The sequence below is a fragment of the Mesoplodon mirus genome (assembly GCF_964341445.2).
Source record: "Mesoplodon mirus genome assembly, chromosome: 12".
NCBI classification, from domain to species: domain Eukaryota; kingdom Metazoa; phylum Chordata; class Mammalia; order Artiodactyla; family Ziphiidae; genus Mesoplodon; species Mesoplodon mirus.
In genome coordinates this window covers 41,779,138-41,794,837 of record NC_138988.1, presented here as the reverse complement: position 1 = coordinate 41,794,837, position 15,700 = coordinate 41,779,138, and the positions used below count along the sequence as shown (strand labels likewise).

At 46.1% G+C, this 15,700-nt stretch overlaps 1 protein-coding gene across 2 annotated transcripts in view; it reads right to left on the bottom strand.

Moving 5' to 3' along the window:
- Positions 1–15,700, bottom strand: part of FYCO1 (FYVE and coiled-coil domain autophagy adaptor 1) — an 87,899-nt gene that overhangs the window by 19,941 nt on the left and 52,258 nt on the right. For both annotated transcript variants that reach the window (XR_014295436.1, XM_082637532.1), the window contains exons 15-16: positions 3,739–3,834; positions 70–280 (exon numbers count right to left, since the gene is read on the bottom strand). Coding sequence is in view for 1 of the 2 variants with exons in the window: in XM_082637532.1 (XP_082493658.1) it covers positions 70–280; positions 3,739–3,834 (307 nt within the window). In the remaining variant the exon portion in view is untranslated. The remainder of the gene's footprint in view (positions 1–69; positions 281–3,738; positions 3,835–15,700) is intronic.

Sequence of the window (15,700 nt, the reverse complement as noted above, 5' to 3'; positions counted from 1 at the left end):
TGTGCCCCTCTCAGAACATCCCAGGTAAGGTCTGCCCAGGGAATCCTGCTGGCAGGGAGATGGCCTCACCTTACATTGATCCAGCGGCGTGTCCTCCGCCTCCCGGTACACCACACTGAAGGAGATACTCTTGGGGTCGGAGGAGAAGACCCAGCTGATGGTGAGGCCTGCCTCGGCCACAGTGATGGGGATGAGGCTATAGGTACTGGACCTCACAAACAGCTCCCTGTTGCCCTCCCCGAAGTTGGTGATCTCTTCCACCGTGAGGGGTAATCTTATCCTAAAATACGAATGCAGAGAGGGACTTGATCAAAGCAGGGAAAGCATTTGAGTCCACTGGCCAGGTTGTCTGTGACTCCGAGGTGACTGGAAACCCTGGAGGCTCTTGGGAGGACAAGCCCTGGGTCACCATGACTGACACGCTTAAACATGGGAGAATTCTTGATGTGCAGCTCACGCCATCAGATGTTTCCTGAGCACTTACTAGGTGCCTGGCATAGCTCTAGGCACTGGGGCCACAGAAGTAAAAAATACAGATGATAATCCTTGCCCACGAGGAGCTGGTGTGGTCCCCGCAAGCTGGCTGGAACTGAGAGGACGGCCTGGGCTGCTCTGTGCCCCTCAAGGACAGGAAGCGTGTGCCAAGGCCTCAGCTTTCTGCAGCTCTCCTGCAGCTGCCCTGCGGCTCAGCTGTCCGCTCTTTCTCTCCCCTTTCTCCTTCCAGTCCCTCGCCTCCCGCTTTTACCTAATTAGAAGCAGAAGTAAGCACAGGCATCGTTTGAAACCTCCTGCCCTTTCGGTCAGTCGTCCCTCTTTTCAGCGGAAATCCGGGGCCTGCCAAAAAATTCCAAGCAGGCTCCCTGACTTTTCATAAATGCAAACACCCCAGACCCTTTAATGCAGGGTAGTCTGAGGGCCCTGGGGAGACAGGCTTTTTGGGACTGTGTCCCTATTCTAACTCTCATTAGCTGTATTAAGAGCCAGTTCCAAAAGTTTAAAGGGTTTAGGGACAGTGAGTTTCTCTGCAGGACCCAGAGAACCCGGTGCTGGTACCTGCCTCGCTTCTCATCTGCCACAGGGCTCACCCTCACGTCAGCCTCAGGTTCCTCACCTGCAGACAGGGACAACCACGCCTGCCTCTGGCGGGTGTGACAATTACATTAGAAGATGAACCTGTGCTGAAGGGCAAAGTCTCCCTGATTAAGTGGTGCCTCCTCCTGCCGAGCAAATCCGCAAATCCGGAGGCAGCAGGTGAGCGAGGGCCACGAGGGCAGGGCCTCCAGAGCAGGGTTGAAGCTCAGGAGTGTGCGGCCCTGGATGGCCCATCTCCTCTTCTCAACTGTGCAAGGGCTAACTCTGCTCGCCAGCTTCGGGTGTTGTCACAAGGGCTATGTGAGGAAGCATGATGCTCCCGTCTACACACGAGGAAGCTAAGATTCAAAAAGACTAAGAACTCTATCCAGGTCCATACAGGTCTGATCCAAAGCCATTGCCTTTCTACTACACCAAACTGCCTTTCATGGACAAAAATATTACTGTCCCCTTTAACACAGGGGTGGAAACCAAAACTCAGAGAGGGTAGGTAACTTGCCCAAGATTGCACAGCACATAAGTGGTGGTGCTAAGAATTCTGTTGGCTCCAAAGGCGTAGAGGTGGATGGGAATACTCCCAAGCTTTGCAAATGAGAAGACTAATCAATGATTAGAAAACCAAAATGCTCTAAGGAACAGCTCTGATATAGGTCATTCACCTGTGTAAAAATTTAATTCCATGGACCATTTTCCCATGTATTAATTTAAGCTTTATTGCTAATTATAGTAAAAAAAGGTCTTGTCCAATATTTACAATTTTCAAGAATCTGCAAGTAGGCAGAAGGGTCCATTTTGGAAAAGAGGTCTCTTACAACATTGAAATCTTGCTGCATTACTTACTCTGACAGGGTGCCCCACTAATGCTGGGTCATTTCATAATTTTACATTCCAGAATTCTCCCCTTGCACCGAGTTACTTGGATTGTGCCTTTAATCTTTTTTACCTTTCTAGACCTCATCTGTTCAATGAGAGGACAATACTCGGTCTCGCCAAAGGAGATGCTAATAAAAAGAAATCAAGGGTTTGCCATCTCTGCTCAAATATAATCTTAAATAAAAGAAGTCTGTTGTCCATAAGACTCACATCATAAATGTCAAGTCAACTGGTCTCCCTACTTCTGTCCCTTCATAGTCATTCTCCACATGGCAACTAGAGTGACCCCTTTTATAATGTAAAGTATATTAAGTCACACTTCTGTTCCAAATCTAATTTTAAAGCTCCCATTCCCCTCAGATTAAAAGCCAAGGTCCTTACAATGGCCAAGAAGGTTCTGATGTGATGTGGGCCCTGTTCCCTCTCTGACCCAGTCTCCTTCCCTCTTTCTGCTTCAGTCACACTGACCCTATCCTTATTCCTTAAACACACCAGACACCATCCTGCCCCAGGGCCTTTGCACTGACTGTTCCTTCTGCCTGAATGCTGTCCCTCATATTATCTGCATGAAAAGTCCTTCAAGTCTTACCTTCTTAGCGTTTTCTATTTAAAATTGCAACGCCACAAACGTATGGACACCAAGGGGGAAAAGCAGGCGTGGGGTGATGGTGATAATAGTGGTGGTGGGATGAACTGGGAGATTGGGATTGACATATATACACTAATATGTATAAAATAGATAACTAATTAAAAAAATTAAGAAAAAATAAAATTGCAACCGCTCCCCCCTAATCCTACTCTTTGTTTCTTTTCCAAAGCAAGCACCACCTTGTAATATACTATATAATTTACTTATTTACTGATGTTTATTGTCTGTCACCCCTGCTGGAATGTAAAGTGAACATGAGGGCAGGAATCTTTGTCTGCTTTGTTCACTGATGTGCTCTAAGGACCTAGAAGAGTATCCAGCACATAGTAGGTGCTGCATAAATATCTGTGAATGAGTGACTGAATCTACTCAATGACCATAATGCAATCATGCAGCCATTCGTCACAACACTGGAGAAAAAGAATGATATGGGGAAATACTCAAGCAATATTAAGCTTAAAAAGACTGTGAAATAAGATGCAGGATATTTGTTTATGTTGAAAAATTAGGTATATTAGTATAAACAAGACCGGAAGGCTATATCCAAAGTGGTTTGCTCATCTCTGTTTCCTGATTTTCTACAAGGAAAATTTTCTTACAATAAGAAAATAAAGTTATTTTCAAAAAGGAAGAACACAGGACATAGGGGTGGGGGAAGGATGAGTATAAAAGGACGGGGGAGCTTTTTGGGGTGATGGAACTGTTCTATATCTTCACTCCGGTCAAGTTTCTTTTCTGGACCTAGGTTTCCTCTTTGGCAGACTTGGGAGTGGAGCTGGTTGGGTGCTGAGGCCTGGGACTGTAAAGCCACTGGCAGAGCTCGATGTGGGGGCTGGCAGATGCCTGGTGATTACACTGTATTACTTGTCAAAATCCAAGCACCGTACACTACAAACGGGGACCTTTACTGTATATAAATTTTACAAAAGAAAGGAAGGAAGGAAGGAAGGAAGGAAGGAAGGAAGGAAGAAAAAGAAGCACAAACTTGAAAACCACCAGGGGTGCCAAGTCTGAGCCTCTGGGGTGCTTTCCAGCTGGGACACCGGAAGGCCAGGCCTCCTCTGGTGTTCCTCCTCCCCAAAAGTGACACCTTGGGAAGTCCAGCTTGGGGGCCCATCACTTACATCAGTTCTCCCGACTTCAGCAAGCAGATTTCAGCATCCTGCCCCACGGGCATGTCTTCAGTGTCCTCAGGGGTTAGGGAGTTTGACGTGGTGTCCCTGAAATGTCACAAACGAGAACACAGCCAGTTAGCTATCAGCACACAGGGTCCCGCATCCTGAAGCCCGTAGTCTTGGAGTCTGGTAGCCAACCTCAGAATGCGAGGGGAACCCTTCAATCATGGGGGCCAGGACAGAGGCCCCGCAGACTCTGTGGGTAGAGAGCCATGGGGGCCAGGCCCAGGCAGGCAGGACGGGGATAGAAGACAACAGGGCTGCAGTGACTTCCCCAATGTCTTCCCGGTGGGCGTGGGATGGGTGACCACAGCACAAACAGACCACCCTCCTGTCCCACGCCAGCAGAGCTACAGCCACGGGGTAAGTTCCCAGCACCACTGATGCAGCCTTCTGAGCGCCAGTCCCTGACTAGACGAGCCTGCTCTGGCCCACCTCTGGGGAACAAGGACAGGCACCCAGAGCTGATGAGGCAGGAAGCAGCATGGCCTGAGGAGGCTGTGGGACAGAGACTCATACAAAGGGTGCAGATCCACGCCACATCTCCTCTTCCCTCACAACCCACTGTCTGCTGTGTGGAGAACCAGCTGTGGGAGCTGCCTGGCAGTTCAGAGGTGTCATGGTTCCCAAAGTGTGCTCTGTGGAACACCACTGCCAGGGGAGGGGAACCCTGCACTCTTTCTTAGAAACTCATGGCATTCTTAAACAGTAAATTCAAGGCTCTGAGATGTCCTGCAATAAAGACATCTATTAATTTTCTTTTAATATTTATTTTCCTTATTTTTTTGGCTGTGTCAGGTCTTAGTTGTGGCACACGGGATCTTTGTTGAGGCATGCGGGATCTTTCGTTACGGTGTGCGGGCTCTTCACTAGTTGCAGCGTTCGGGGCTTCTCTCTAGTTGTGGCGTGAGGGTTTTCTCGCTCTAGTTGTGGCACACAGGCTCCAGGGCGCGTGGGCTCTGTAGTTGTGGCGCACGGGCTCTCTAGTTGAGGCACACGAGCTCAGTAGTTGTGGCACGCAGGATCAGTTGCCCCACGGCACGTGGGATCTTAGTTCCCTGACCAGGGATCAAACTCGACTCCCCTGCATTGGAAGGCGGATTCTTTACCACTGGACCACAAGGGAAGTCCCAAGACATGTATTAAATTTTAACTCTAGCATTCCCATGGAACATTTTTAACCCCTGCAGAGTTGCTGATCCTTGGAGCAGTGCCCACACTTCACTGATGGGGACACAGAGGCCCAGGCAGGTCTTGAGAGGCAGGGTCAGAGTCAGACACCCTGACTCCAGCTCAGCGCTCATCTTGCTGGGTCCCACGCCCACTGCAGCCAATCGCTTATATGAGCTCAGGGATCTCAAACCCAACCAGCTCCAGTGCCCAATGCTGCCTGAGAAGAACCTAAGTCCAGGAAAGGGAAATAATTTGCTGATTTGCCCCATGGGAAGGGGTTAATGAGGAAGATCTCCTGAGCAGCATGGCTTTTTCCCAAAATGCTGTGATAATTCCCTTCTCAACTGTCCTGGCAGGCTCTCCCCAGATGTTTCTGGGGTGAGGTCAATAGGCCCCAAAATGCCCTCACCCAATTCTGCTCCCCCATCCCACCCACTACACATGCCCCTGGGCTCTCACCAGCCTGGCCCCTGGGCACATTCACTCAACCTCTGAGGCCCTGTGTGAACTTGTGTGAACTCAGACCTGCCCTACCCTCACCTTGCCTGCTGCTGAGCAGGTCCTGAGGCGGCGGCCCAGCACTGCGCAGGACACGTGAGGCAGGCACGGGCCCTACCCCACAGACATGCTCCCTCTGAGGCAGGGACAGACAGCTGCGGCCTGACTGGGAGGTGGCCTCAGCACATAGAGTAGCACACGCGAGGTCAGCAGCTGACAGCAAGCATCCAGACCACGCGCTCAGACGGCCCTCCTCACCTACCCTCACACCCACTCGGGCACCAAGTTCACGGCTGCCCCTAGAGTGGACCTACAACTTACGCTGGAAAGCTGGTGTGCTTCTCTGAGAGCGCTATCTGGGCTGCGGCCAGGTGTGATGCCTGGGGAAGGGCTCTGCAGCTTTCCTAGGGAGTTAACAGACCCTGAATCCCAGAGCTCAGGTGAGGCTGGGACATCACATCATCTCTGGAACATGAGAAATCCAAGAGAGCACAGTGGGTGGCCAGACCCTAATGCTCACAGAGCTTCTGGCTGGAGGGGGCGGCCATCGCCTCTGCTCAGAAATGGTTCTCACCACACTGCTCCTCACATTTCACTGCCAGGTGGGTCCCGTGGCCAAACACGCCACAGCAGGGGCATGAGGCTCATCCTTCCACAGGGAGAGGCACTAACAATGGGCAGAGATGCACAAGCCGCCCATGGGGAGGGGCAGCAGATACCGTCCCCCGAAGTCTACGTCCTGCGTCTGAGGTCTGAGGCTCCTCACTCAGTCAGCAGGATGCTGGGAAGGTCCCGGGAGCACCCAGGTGTTCTTCATGCGGATGCGAAGACGGGTGGTTCAGAGTTGGCAAAATCCAGTGAGTCTCGCCTAAGCCTGTCCTGGATGCCACTCAACCCTGGGGGCAGGAATATCTGTGCAACATGCAGTGCGCCTGCAGCAACCACGATGCACCAAGAGTTTGGGGTCAGCGACTGGTGGCGTCACCCCAGGGGCTGTGACAGACGCGGCACCTGCAGCTCGCTCCCACCCCCCACACTCCTCCCCGCCACCCACGTGTCACAGCCCGGCTCACGCTGGGCTTTGCCTATCTGCTTTTGGGTCTTATCTCCCCCTGGTCCACATGCTCTTTGCAAGCAGGGGCTGTGGCTAGGCTTTCCCTGTCCCAAAGGACAGGTCACTGCCGTGCACAGGAACCAAAGAATGTCTGTGCTACTTACTAAGAAATATACGTGGGGGCGTAAATCATTAATGTATAAATTCAGGATAAAAGGGCAGAGGTAATGCTGATGAAATCGAGAAAAGAATCAGCAACAGATCCTGAAGGAGGAAGACCCCGAGTCACACATGGAGTGGCAGATGCTGGGTTAGCAGAGCCACACCTGGGGAGAAACTGCAGCACCTTCACCTCCAACAGGATTTTCTCAGACAAAGCAGACTGTTCGCTGCCAACTTACACAGCCTCTCTGTCTGGAGGACAGCACTGCACAGGGGGAGGCCTCCGTCCTCTCTGGAAATCTCTGAGCTCGAGACTTGGCTTCATTCAGACAGCTGGACATCACGCCTGCTTGCTCCGCCATACGGCCCCGCTTCCCGGCCTCGCTCCTGTCTACTGCTGGAGTGCTGAGGCCGCTGTCTGTGACAAGCTGCTCAGGGTGCTGCTGCGAGGGGCTGGAGGTGGCGGCTGGCACGGGGGCCTCCAGGGCTGCCTAGACAATCAGACGCCCACTAGCACTCAGGTGTCAGGCGGGCTGTCTGTGCACAGTCTACGTCAGCCCACGGCAGGTGAGAGAGCGTGTCCTCACAAACACCTAGCCCTCAGCTCTGAGGCCTAACCAGTGGGCTCCCTCTGGCTGGAGCTCACTGTGGCTCCAGAGGGCAGGGGAGGTGGTATGGCTCAGGGGAGAGGGGTATCACTCCAAGGTGGTTCCAGTCTTGGCTTTATGACTGTGACTCTGGGTAAGCCCTTTCCTCCTCTGAGACCTCAGATTTCTCCTTTCTAAATGGGAGGAGATGGAACCAGATGGACTCCAGGTTTTCCTGGCTTAAAAAGGCTGTAAGTTTCAAAGGACCTGGAGAAGGCGTTTTACTGGCTGGGAAAGAGGTGGGCTCGCTCTGGTCGGCAGCTCATGCCCTCAGCCTTCCCCACTCTTCCCAGGGAAGGTACAGCAAGAACATGTCCTCAAGTGCCTGCTGCCACCAAGGGCAAGCCTTGTCACTCCTTTTTCTCCCCAGCCCAGCCCACCTCTGACCTCCTTCCTGCCCAACACCTCTTTCTTGTTCATCTTCCAGTCGCTGGCTTCCAGATTCCCCCACCCCCATCACAGAATGTCAGTGCGAGAAGAAGCTCAAAGGACCATCCAGTCCAACCTCACTTGATGGCTAAGGAGGCAGGGGCCAGGGTAGAGGAGACGGGCCCAAGGCCACTCAGGCCTGCCTCGTTTCATTTGCTCTCACCCTTATACAAAGTGCAAGTACCATAAATGAGAAACATAAATAACATATGATGAAGCGAACTCTGAAAGCTGTGGTTGGTTCTCTCAATATTCCCTCATTAAGAATAAAAGATGTCGGGAATTCCCTGGTGGTCCAGTGGTTGGGACTCCGCATTCCCACTGCAAGGGGCACGGGTTCGATCCCTGGTTGGGGAACTAAGATCCCACAAGTCGTGGGGTGCAGCCAAAAAAACCCCCAAGATATCCTAATCTTTTATTCCCTCTCCTCCTCCATCTCCCCACCTCTCTGACCATCACGACACAGCCAACCCTATTACCAGAGTAGGTCCTGCAACCCTTGCTAGTCCTGGCTGAGGGCCTGCGTGGGGGAGCTTTGTGAGGTGGGAAGGGGAGATAGGTGGAGGTGGGACTGTGCATGGGTGGGTGATGCAGTCTCAAAGGCAATGATTAGGGACACAGAGTTTCCTTTCAATGGCTTTTCAAACTGTGGGTCATGACCCATTCAGTCAGTTGTGAATCAATTTAGTAAGTTATGATGAATATTAAAAGAAATAGGATAGAGAGGGCAGACAGCAGAACCAAGAAGAACTACAATCCTGCAGCCTGTGGAACAAAAACCACATTCACAGAAAGACAGACAAGATGAAAAGGCAGAGGGCTATGTACCAGATGAAGGAACAAGATAAAACCCCAGAAAAACAAGTAAATGAAGTGGAGATAGGCAACCTTCCAGAAAAAGAATTCAGAATAATGATAGTGAAGATGATCCAGGACCTTGGAAAAACAATGGAGGCAAAGATCGAGAAGATGCAAGAAATGTTTAACAAAGATCCAGAAGAATTAAAGAACAAACAAACAGAGACCAACAATACAATAACTGAAATGCAAACTACACTAGAAGGAATCAATACCAGAATAACTGAGGCAGAAGAATGGATAAGTGACCTGGAAGACAGAATGGTGGAATTCACTGCTGCAGAACAGAATAAAGAAAAAAGAATGAAAAGAAATGAAGACAGCCTAAGAGACCTCTGAGACAACATTAAATGCAACAACATTCGCATTTTGGGGGTCCCAGAGGGAGAAGAGAGAGAGAAAGGACCAGAGAAAATATGTGAAGACATTATAGTCGAAAACTTCCCTAACATGGGAAAGGAAACAGCCACCAAAGTCCAGGAAGCGCAGTGAGTCCCATACAGGATAAACCCAAGGAGAAACAAGCCGAGACACACAGTAATCAAATTGGCAAAAATTATTGAAAGCAGCAAGGGAAAAGAGACAAATAACATACAAGGGAACTCCCATAAGGTTAACAGCTGATTTCTAGGGAGAAACTCTACAAGCCAGAAGGGAGTGGCATGATATACTTAAAGTGATGAAAGGGAAGAACCTACAACCAAGATTACTCTACCCAGCAAGGATCTCATTCAGATTCAATGGAGGAATCAAAAGCTTTACAGACAAGCAAAAGCTAAGAGAATTCAGCACCATCAAACCAGCTCTACAGCAAATGCTAAAGGAACTTCTCTAAGTGGGAAACACAAGAGAAGAAAAGGACCTACAAAAATAAACCCAAGGGGCCTCCCTGGTGGCGCAGTGGTTGAGAGTCCGCCTGCCGATGCAGGGGATACGGGTTCGTGCCCCGGTCTGGGAGGATCCCATATGCCGCGGAGCGGCTGGGCCCGTGAGCCATGGCCGCTGGGCCTGCGCATCCGGAGCCTGTGCTCCGCAACGGGAGAGGCCACAACAGTGAGAGGCCCGCATACCACAAAAACAAAAAACAAAAAAAAAAAAAAATAAAAAAAAAAATAAACCCAAAACAATTAAGAAAATGGTCATAGGAACATACATATCGATAATTACCTTAAACGTGAATGGATTAAATGCTCCAACCAAAAGACACAGGCTTGCTGAATGGATACAAAAACAAGACCCATATATATGCTGTCTACAAGAGACCCACTTCAGACCTAGGGACACATACAGACTGAAAGTGAGGGGATGGAAAAAGATATTCCATGCAAGTGTTAATCACAAGAAAGCTGGAGTAGCAATACTCATATCAGGTAAAATAGACTTTCAAATAAAGAATGTTACAAGAGACAAGGAAGGACACTACATAATGATCAAGGGATCAATCCAAGAAGAAGATATAACAATTATAAATATTTATGCACCCAACATAGGAGCACCTCAATATATAAGGCACTGCTAACAGCTATAAAAGAGGAAATCGACAGTAACACAGTAAAAGTGGGGGGTTTTAATACCTCACTTACGCCAATGGACAGATCATCCAAAATGAAAATAAATAAGGAAACACAAGTTTTAAATGACACAATACACCAGATGGATTTAATTGATATAATAAGACATTCCATCCCAAAACAGCAGATTACACTTTCTTCTCAAGTGTGCACGGAACATTCTCCAGGGTAGGTCACATCTTGGGTCACAAATCAAGCCTCAGTAAACTTAAGAAAACTGAAATCATATCAAGCATCTTTTCTGACCACAATGTTATGAGATTAGAAATGAATTACAGGGAAGAAAACGTAAAAAGCACAAACACGTGGAGGCTAAACAATACGTTACTAAATAACCAAGAGATCACTGAAGAAATAAAAAAATACCTAGAGACAAATTACAATGAAAACATGACGATCCAAAACCTATGGGATGCAGCAAAAGCAGTTCTAAGAGGGAAGTTTACAGATATACAAGCCTACCTCAAGAAACAAGAAAAATCTCAAATAAACAATCTAAACTTACACCTAAAGGAACTAGAGAAAGAATAAACAAAACCCAAAGTTACCAGAAGGAAAGAAATCATAAAGATCAGAGCAGAAATAAATGAAATAGAAACAAAGAAAACAATAGCAAAGATCAATAAAAGTAAAAGCTGGCTGTTTGAGAAGATAAACCAAATCGATAAATCATGAGCCAGACTCATCAAGAAAAAGAGGGAGAGGACTCAAATCAACAAAATTAGAAATGAAAAAGAAGAAGTTACAACAGACACCGCAGAAATACAAAGCATCCTAAGAGACTACTACAAGCAACTCTATGCCAATAAAATGGACAACCTGGAAGAAATGGACAAATTCTTAGAAAAGTATAAGCTTCCAAGACTGAACCAGGAAGAAATAGAAAATATGAACAGACCAATCACAAGTAATGAAATTGAAACTGTGATTAAAAATCTTCCAACAAACAAAAGTCCAGGACCAGATGGCTTCACAGGTGAATTCTATCAAACATTTAGAGAAGAGCTAACACCCACACTTCTCAAACTTACAAAAAATCGCCGAGGAAGGAACACTCCCAAACTCATTCTATGAGGCCGCCATCACCCTGATACCAAAACCAGACAAAGATACTACAAAAAAAGAAAATTACAGACCAATATCACTGATGAATATAGATGCAAAAATCCTCATCAAAATACTAGCAAACAGAATTCAACCACACATTAAAAGGATCATACACCATGATCAAGTGGGGTTTATCCCAGGGATGCAAGGATTCTTCAGTATATGCAAATCAATGTGATACACCATATTAACAAACTGAAGAATGAAAACCATATGATCATCTAAATAGATGCAGAAAAAGCTTTTGACAAAATTCAACACCCATTTATGATAAAAACTCTCCAGAAAGTGGGCATAGAGGGAAACTACCTCAACATAATAAAGGCCATATACGACCAACCCACAGCAAACATCATTCTCAATGGTGAAAAACTGAAAGCATTTCCTCTAAGATCAGGAACAAGACAAGGATGTCCATTCTCACCACTATTATTCAACACAGTTTTGGAAGTCCTAGCCATGGCAATCAGAGAAGAAAAAGAAATAAAAGGAATACAAATTGGAAAAGAAGAAGTAAATTTGTCACTGTTGGCAGATGACATGATACTATACATAGAGAATCCTAAAAATGCCACCAGAAAACTACTAGAGCTAATCAATAAATTTGGTAAAGTTGCAGGATACAAAATTAATGCACAGAAATCTCTTGCATTCCTATACACTAATGATGAAAAATCTGAAAGAGAAATTAAGGAAACACTCCCATTTACCATTGCAACAAAAAGAATAAAATACCTAGGAATAAACCTACCTAGGGAGACAAAAGACCTCTATGCAGAAAACTATAAGACACTGATGAAAGAAATTAAAGATGATACAAACAGATGGAGAGATATACCATGTTCTTGGATTGGAAGAATCAATATTGTGAAAATGACTATACTACCCAAAGCAATCTACAGATTCAATGCAATCCCTATCAAATTACCAATGGCATTTTTTACAGAACTAGAACAAAAAGTCTTAAAATTTGTATGGAGACACCAAAGACCCTGAATAGCCAAAGCAGTCTTGAGGGAAAAAAACAGAGAGGGAGGAATGAGACTCCCTGACTTCAGACTATACTACAAAGCTACAGTAATCAAGACAATATGGTACTGGCACAAAAAGAGAAACATAGATCAATGGAACAAGATAGAAAGCCCAGAGATAAATCCACGCACCTGTGGTCAACTAATCTATGACAAAGGAGGCAAGGATATACAATGGAGAAAAGACAGTCTCTTCAATAAGTGGTGCTGGGAAAACTGGACAGCTACATGTAAAAGAATGAAATTAGAACACTCCCTAACACCATGCACAAAAATATACTCAAAATGGATTCTAGACCTAAATTTAAGACCGGACACTATAAAACTTTTAGAGGAAAACAGAAAGAACACTCTTTGACATAAATCACAGCAAGATCTTTTTTGATCCACCTCCTAGAATAATGGAAATAAAAACAAAAATAAACAAATGGGACCTAATGAAACTTCAAAGCTTTTGCACAGCAAAGGAAACCATAAACAAGACGAAAAGACAACCCTCAGAATGGGAGAAAATATTTGCAAACAAATCAACGGACAAAGGATTAATCTCCAAAATATATAAACAGCTCATGCAGCTCAATATTAAAGAAACAAACAACCCAATCCAAAAATGGGCAGAAGACCTAAATAGACATTTCTCCAAACAAGACATACAGATGGCCAAGAAGCACATGAAAAGCTGCTCAACATCACTAATTATTAGAGAAATGCAAATCAAAACTACAATGAGGTATCACCTCACACCAGTTAGAATGTGCATCATCAGAAAATCTACAAACAATAAATTCTGGAGAGGGTGTGGAGAAAAGGGAACCCTCTTGCACTGTTGGTGGGAATTTAAATTGATACAGCCACTATGGAGAACAGTATGGAGGTTCCTTAAAAAACTACAAATAGAATCACCATATGATCCAGCAATCCCACTACTGGGCATATACCCAGAGAAAACCATAATTCAAAAAGACATATGCACCCAATATTCATTGCAGCACTATTTACAATAGCCAGGTCTTGGAAGCAACCTGAATGCCCACAGACAGATGAATGGATAAAGAAGTTGTGGTACATATATACAATGGAATATTACTCAGCCATAAAAAGGAATGAAATTGGGTCATCTGTTGAGACGTGGATGGATCTAGAGACTGTCATACAGAGTGAAGTAAGTCAGAAAGAAAAAAACAAATATCGTATATTGACGCATGTATGTGGTACCCAGAAAAATGGTACAGATGAACCGGTTTGCAGGGCAGAAGTTGAGACACAGATGTAGAGAACAAACATATGGACACCAAGGGTGGAAAGCTGCGGGGGTGCGGGGTGGTGGTGTGATGAATTGGGCGATTGGGGTTGACATGTATACACTGATGTGTATAAAACTGATGACTAATAAGAACCTGTTGTATAAAAAAATAAATAAAATAAAATTCAAAAATTAAAAAAACAAACCAAAAAAACTAATACTAAACTTTCTTTGGGTTATTTGTATGGAAATACGTTAATATAAATGTTTCAGACATTACATGAAATTCTTAAAAATCTTATATGTTCTGGTATAATGTTATAAGTCATAATTCTAGTTATTATTTTAAAATGTGTATCTCAGAAATAACTAAATTTCCTTGTCAATTGCATTATTATGAACTTTCATCAAATGTTTAACCATGGTCATTTTTAAGTCTTTTGTCATTTACAGACAGTTCTGGGTGTACTCTGATGCTTTTGCAAAAATGTTCCTATAAAAGGGGAGATCAGATCGGTGCTTTGTGACCGCCTGGAGGGGTGGGATAGGGAGGGTGGGAGGGAGGGAGATGCAAGAGGGAAGGGATATGGGAACAGATGTATATGTATAAGTGATTCACTTTGTTATAAAGCAGAAACTGACACACTGTTGTGAAGCAATTATACTCCAATAAAGTTGTAAAAAAAAAGAAAAAAAATTTATATTAAAATAAAAGTGTTTAAAAAAAAGAAATAGGATATAATAGAAAATATGAACGCGTTTTTGCATTATATTGAATGTGGTAAGGATAAGCATTGTTTTATGAGGCTCTTGTTTGACTCTGTCTATACACATACACACCTGGTTAGTCATGTAACTTTCTGACTGTGGGATGCAGTAGAAAATATTCAAGCAACTCTGTTGGAAGATGTCAAAGGATTTTTAAGTTTGAGAAAGATGGGGAACAAAGATAAGGCCACTAGAGGGCACCCTATCTCCTTTTGTTGCCATTGAGGTGTTTCCCTCAGAAAAGATACAAGACAAACTCACTGCCCACAAGTGACCTTCCTCCTCCCCTTGCTCTGGCCATGGGAGCCTACTGCTAGCTATGGTGGCCTCTCATGGCTGATGGCTCGTCATCCCTTCCTGTCCATCTGAATTTCTGTCCCTGAGCCTGTGGTTGGTTGAGCTGAACTGTCCTAAGGCACGTATATCTGTCAACTTGCTCCACCCTATCAGGGTGGTCATCTTGGCCACACCTGCCACATTTGGCCTGGGCACCTGTCATGCACACAGCCAAGGTGGTCTTCTGCCCCAAATGTTCCCAAGGACATGACCAAGGCTTTCTCCACTTTGGAACCAAGTAAGAATAAAGTGGTGACCACAGGCAAGGACGCTGAGCAAGTCCCTAGCAACGCAGTCCAGGAGTCCACACCTGCCTGGACTAGGGGTCACGGGTGAGGTCCCTCCAGCTTGCTCTCTGCAGCTGTAATATACAGTATTCTCCTGTCACAAATCAAAACGCCTTAGCCTCTTTTTTCTGCCAGTTGCCCAAGGAGCAGACTCTCTGGCTGTTCAGGTTGGCTGAGGAAGGAATGGAGCCCAGAGAGCCTCATGGCCTGAGTGTCCTGCTGACAGCCTTCCCCAGAGGGCTCCATCCACCCCTCTGCCTTGCTAAGCCAGCATGGTTGGAGTGCTGCTCTGCCTGTTACACGGGGTCTCCTATGAACTGGAGAAGTCTTTGGTTTACAACTGCCCTGTTCAATACAGTACCACTGGCCTCATGTGGCTACTCAAATTCATCAGAATTAAAACAAAACTAAAAGCTTGGCTCTGTGCTTGCACTAGCCACACTTCGAGTGCCTAATAGCCAGAGGAGTGAGTGCCCGCTGTGCTGGATGCACAGACACAGGACACGCCTGTCATCTCAGAAGGCTCTACTGAACAGCTTGGGTTTGGAAGGAGAGGCTGAGCCACACGGTGGGCCATATTCACTGTGGGGCTTGGGCGCATCTTTCTATTTTACTATTAAATTCCTAGTTTTTCTTTTAGTCATTGTTTTCCTTTTTGCCTAAAAACCAAGTGAAGAAGATCACTTCTGGTGTTGATTTCTGATTACTTGGTAACTATGGGCTGACCAAAACACTCAGACCCACATG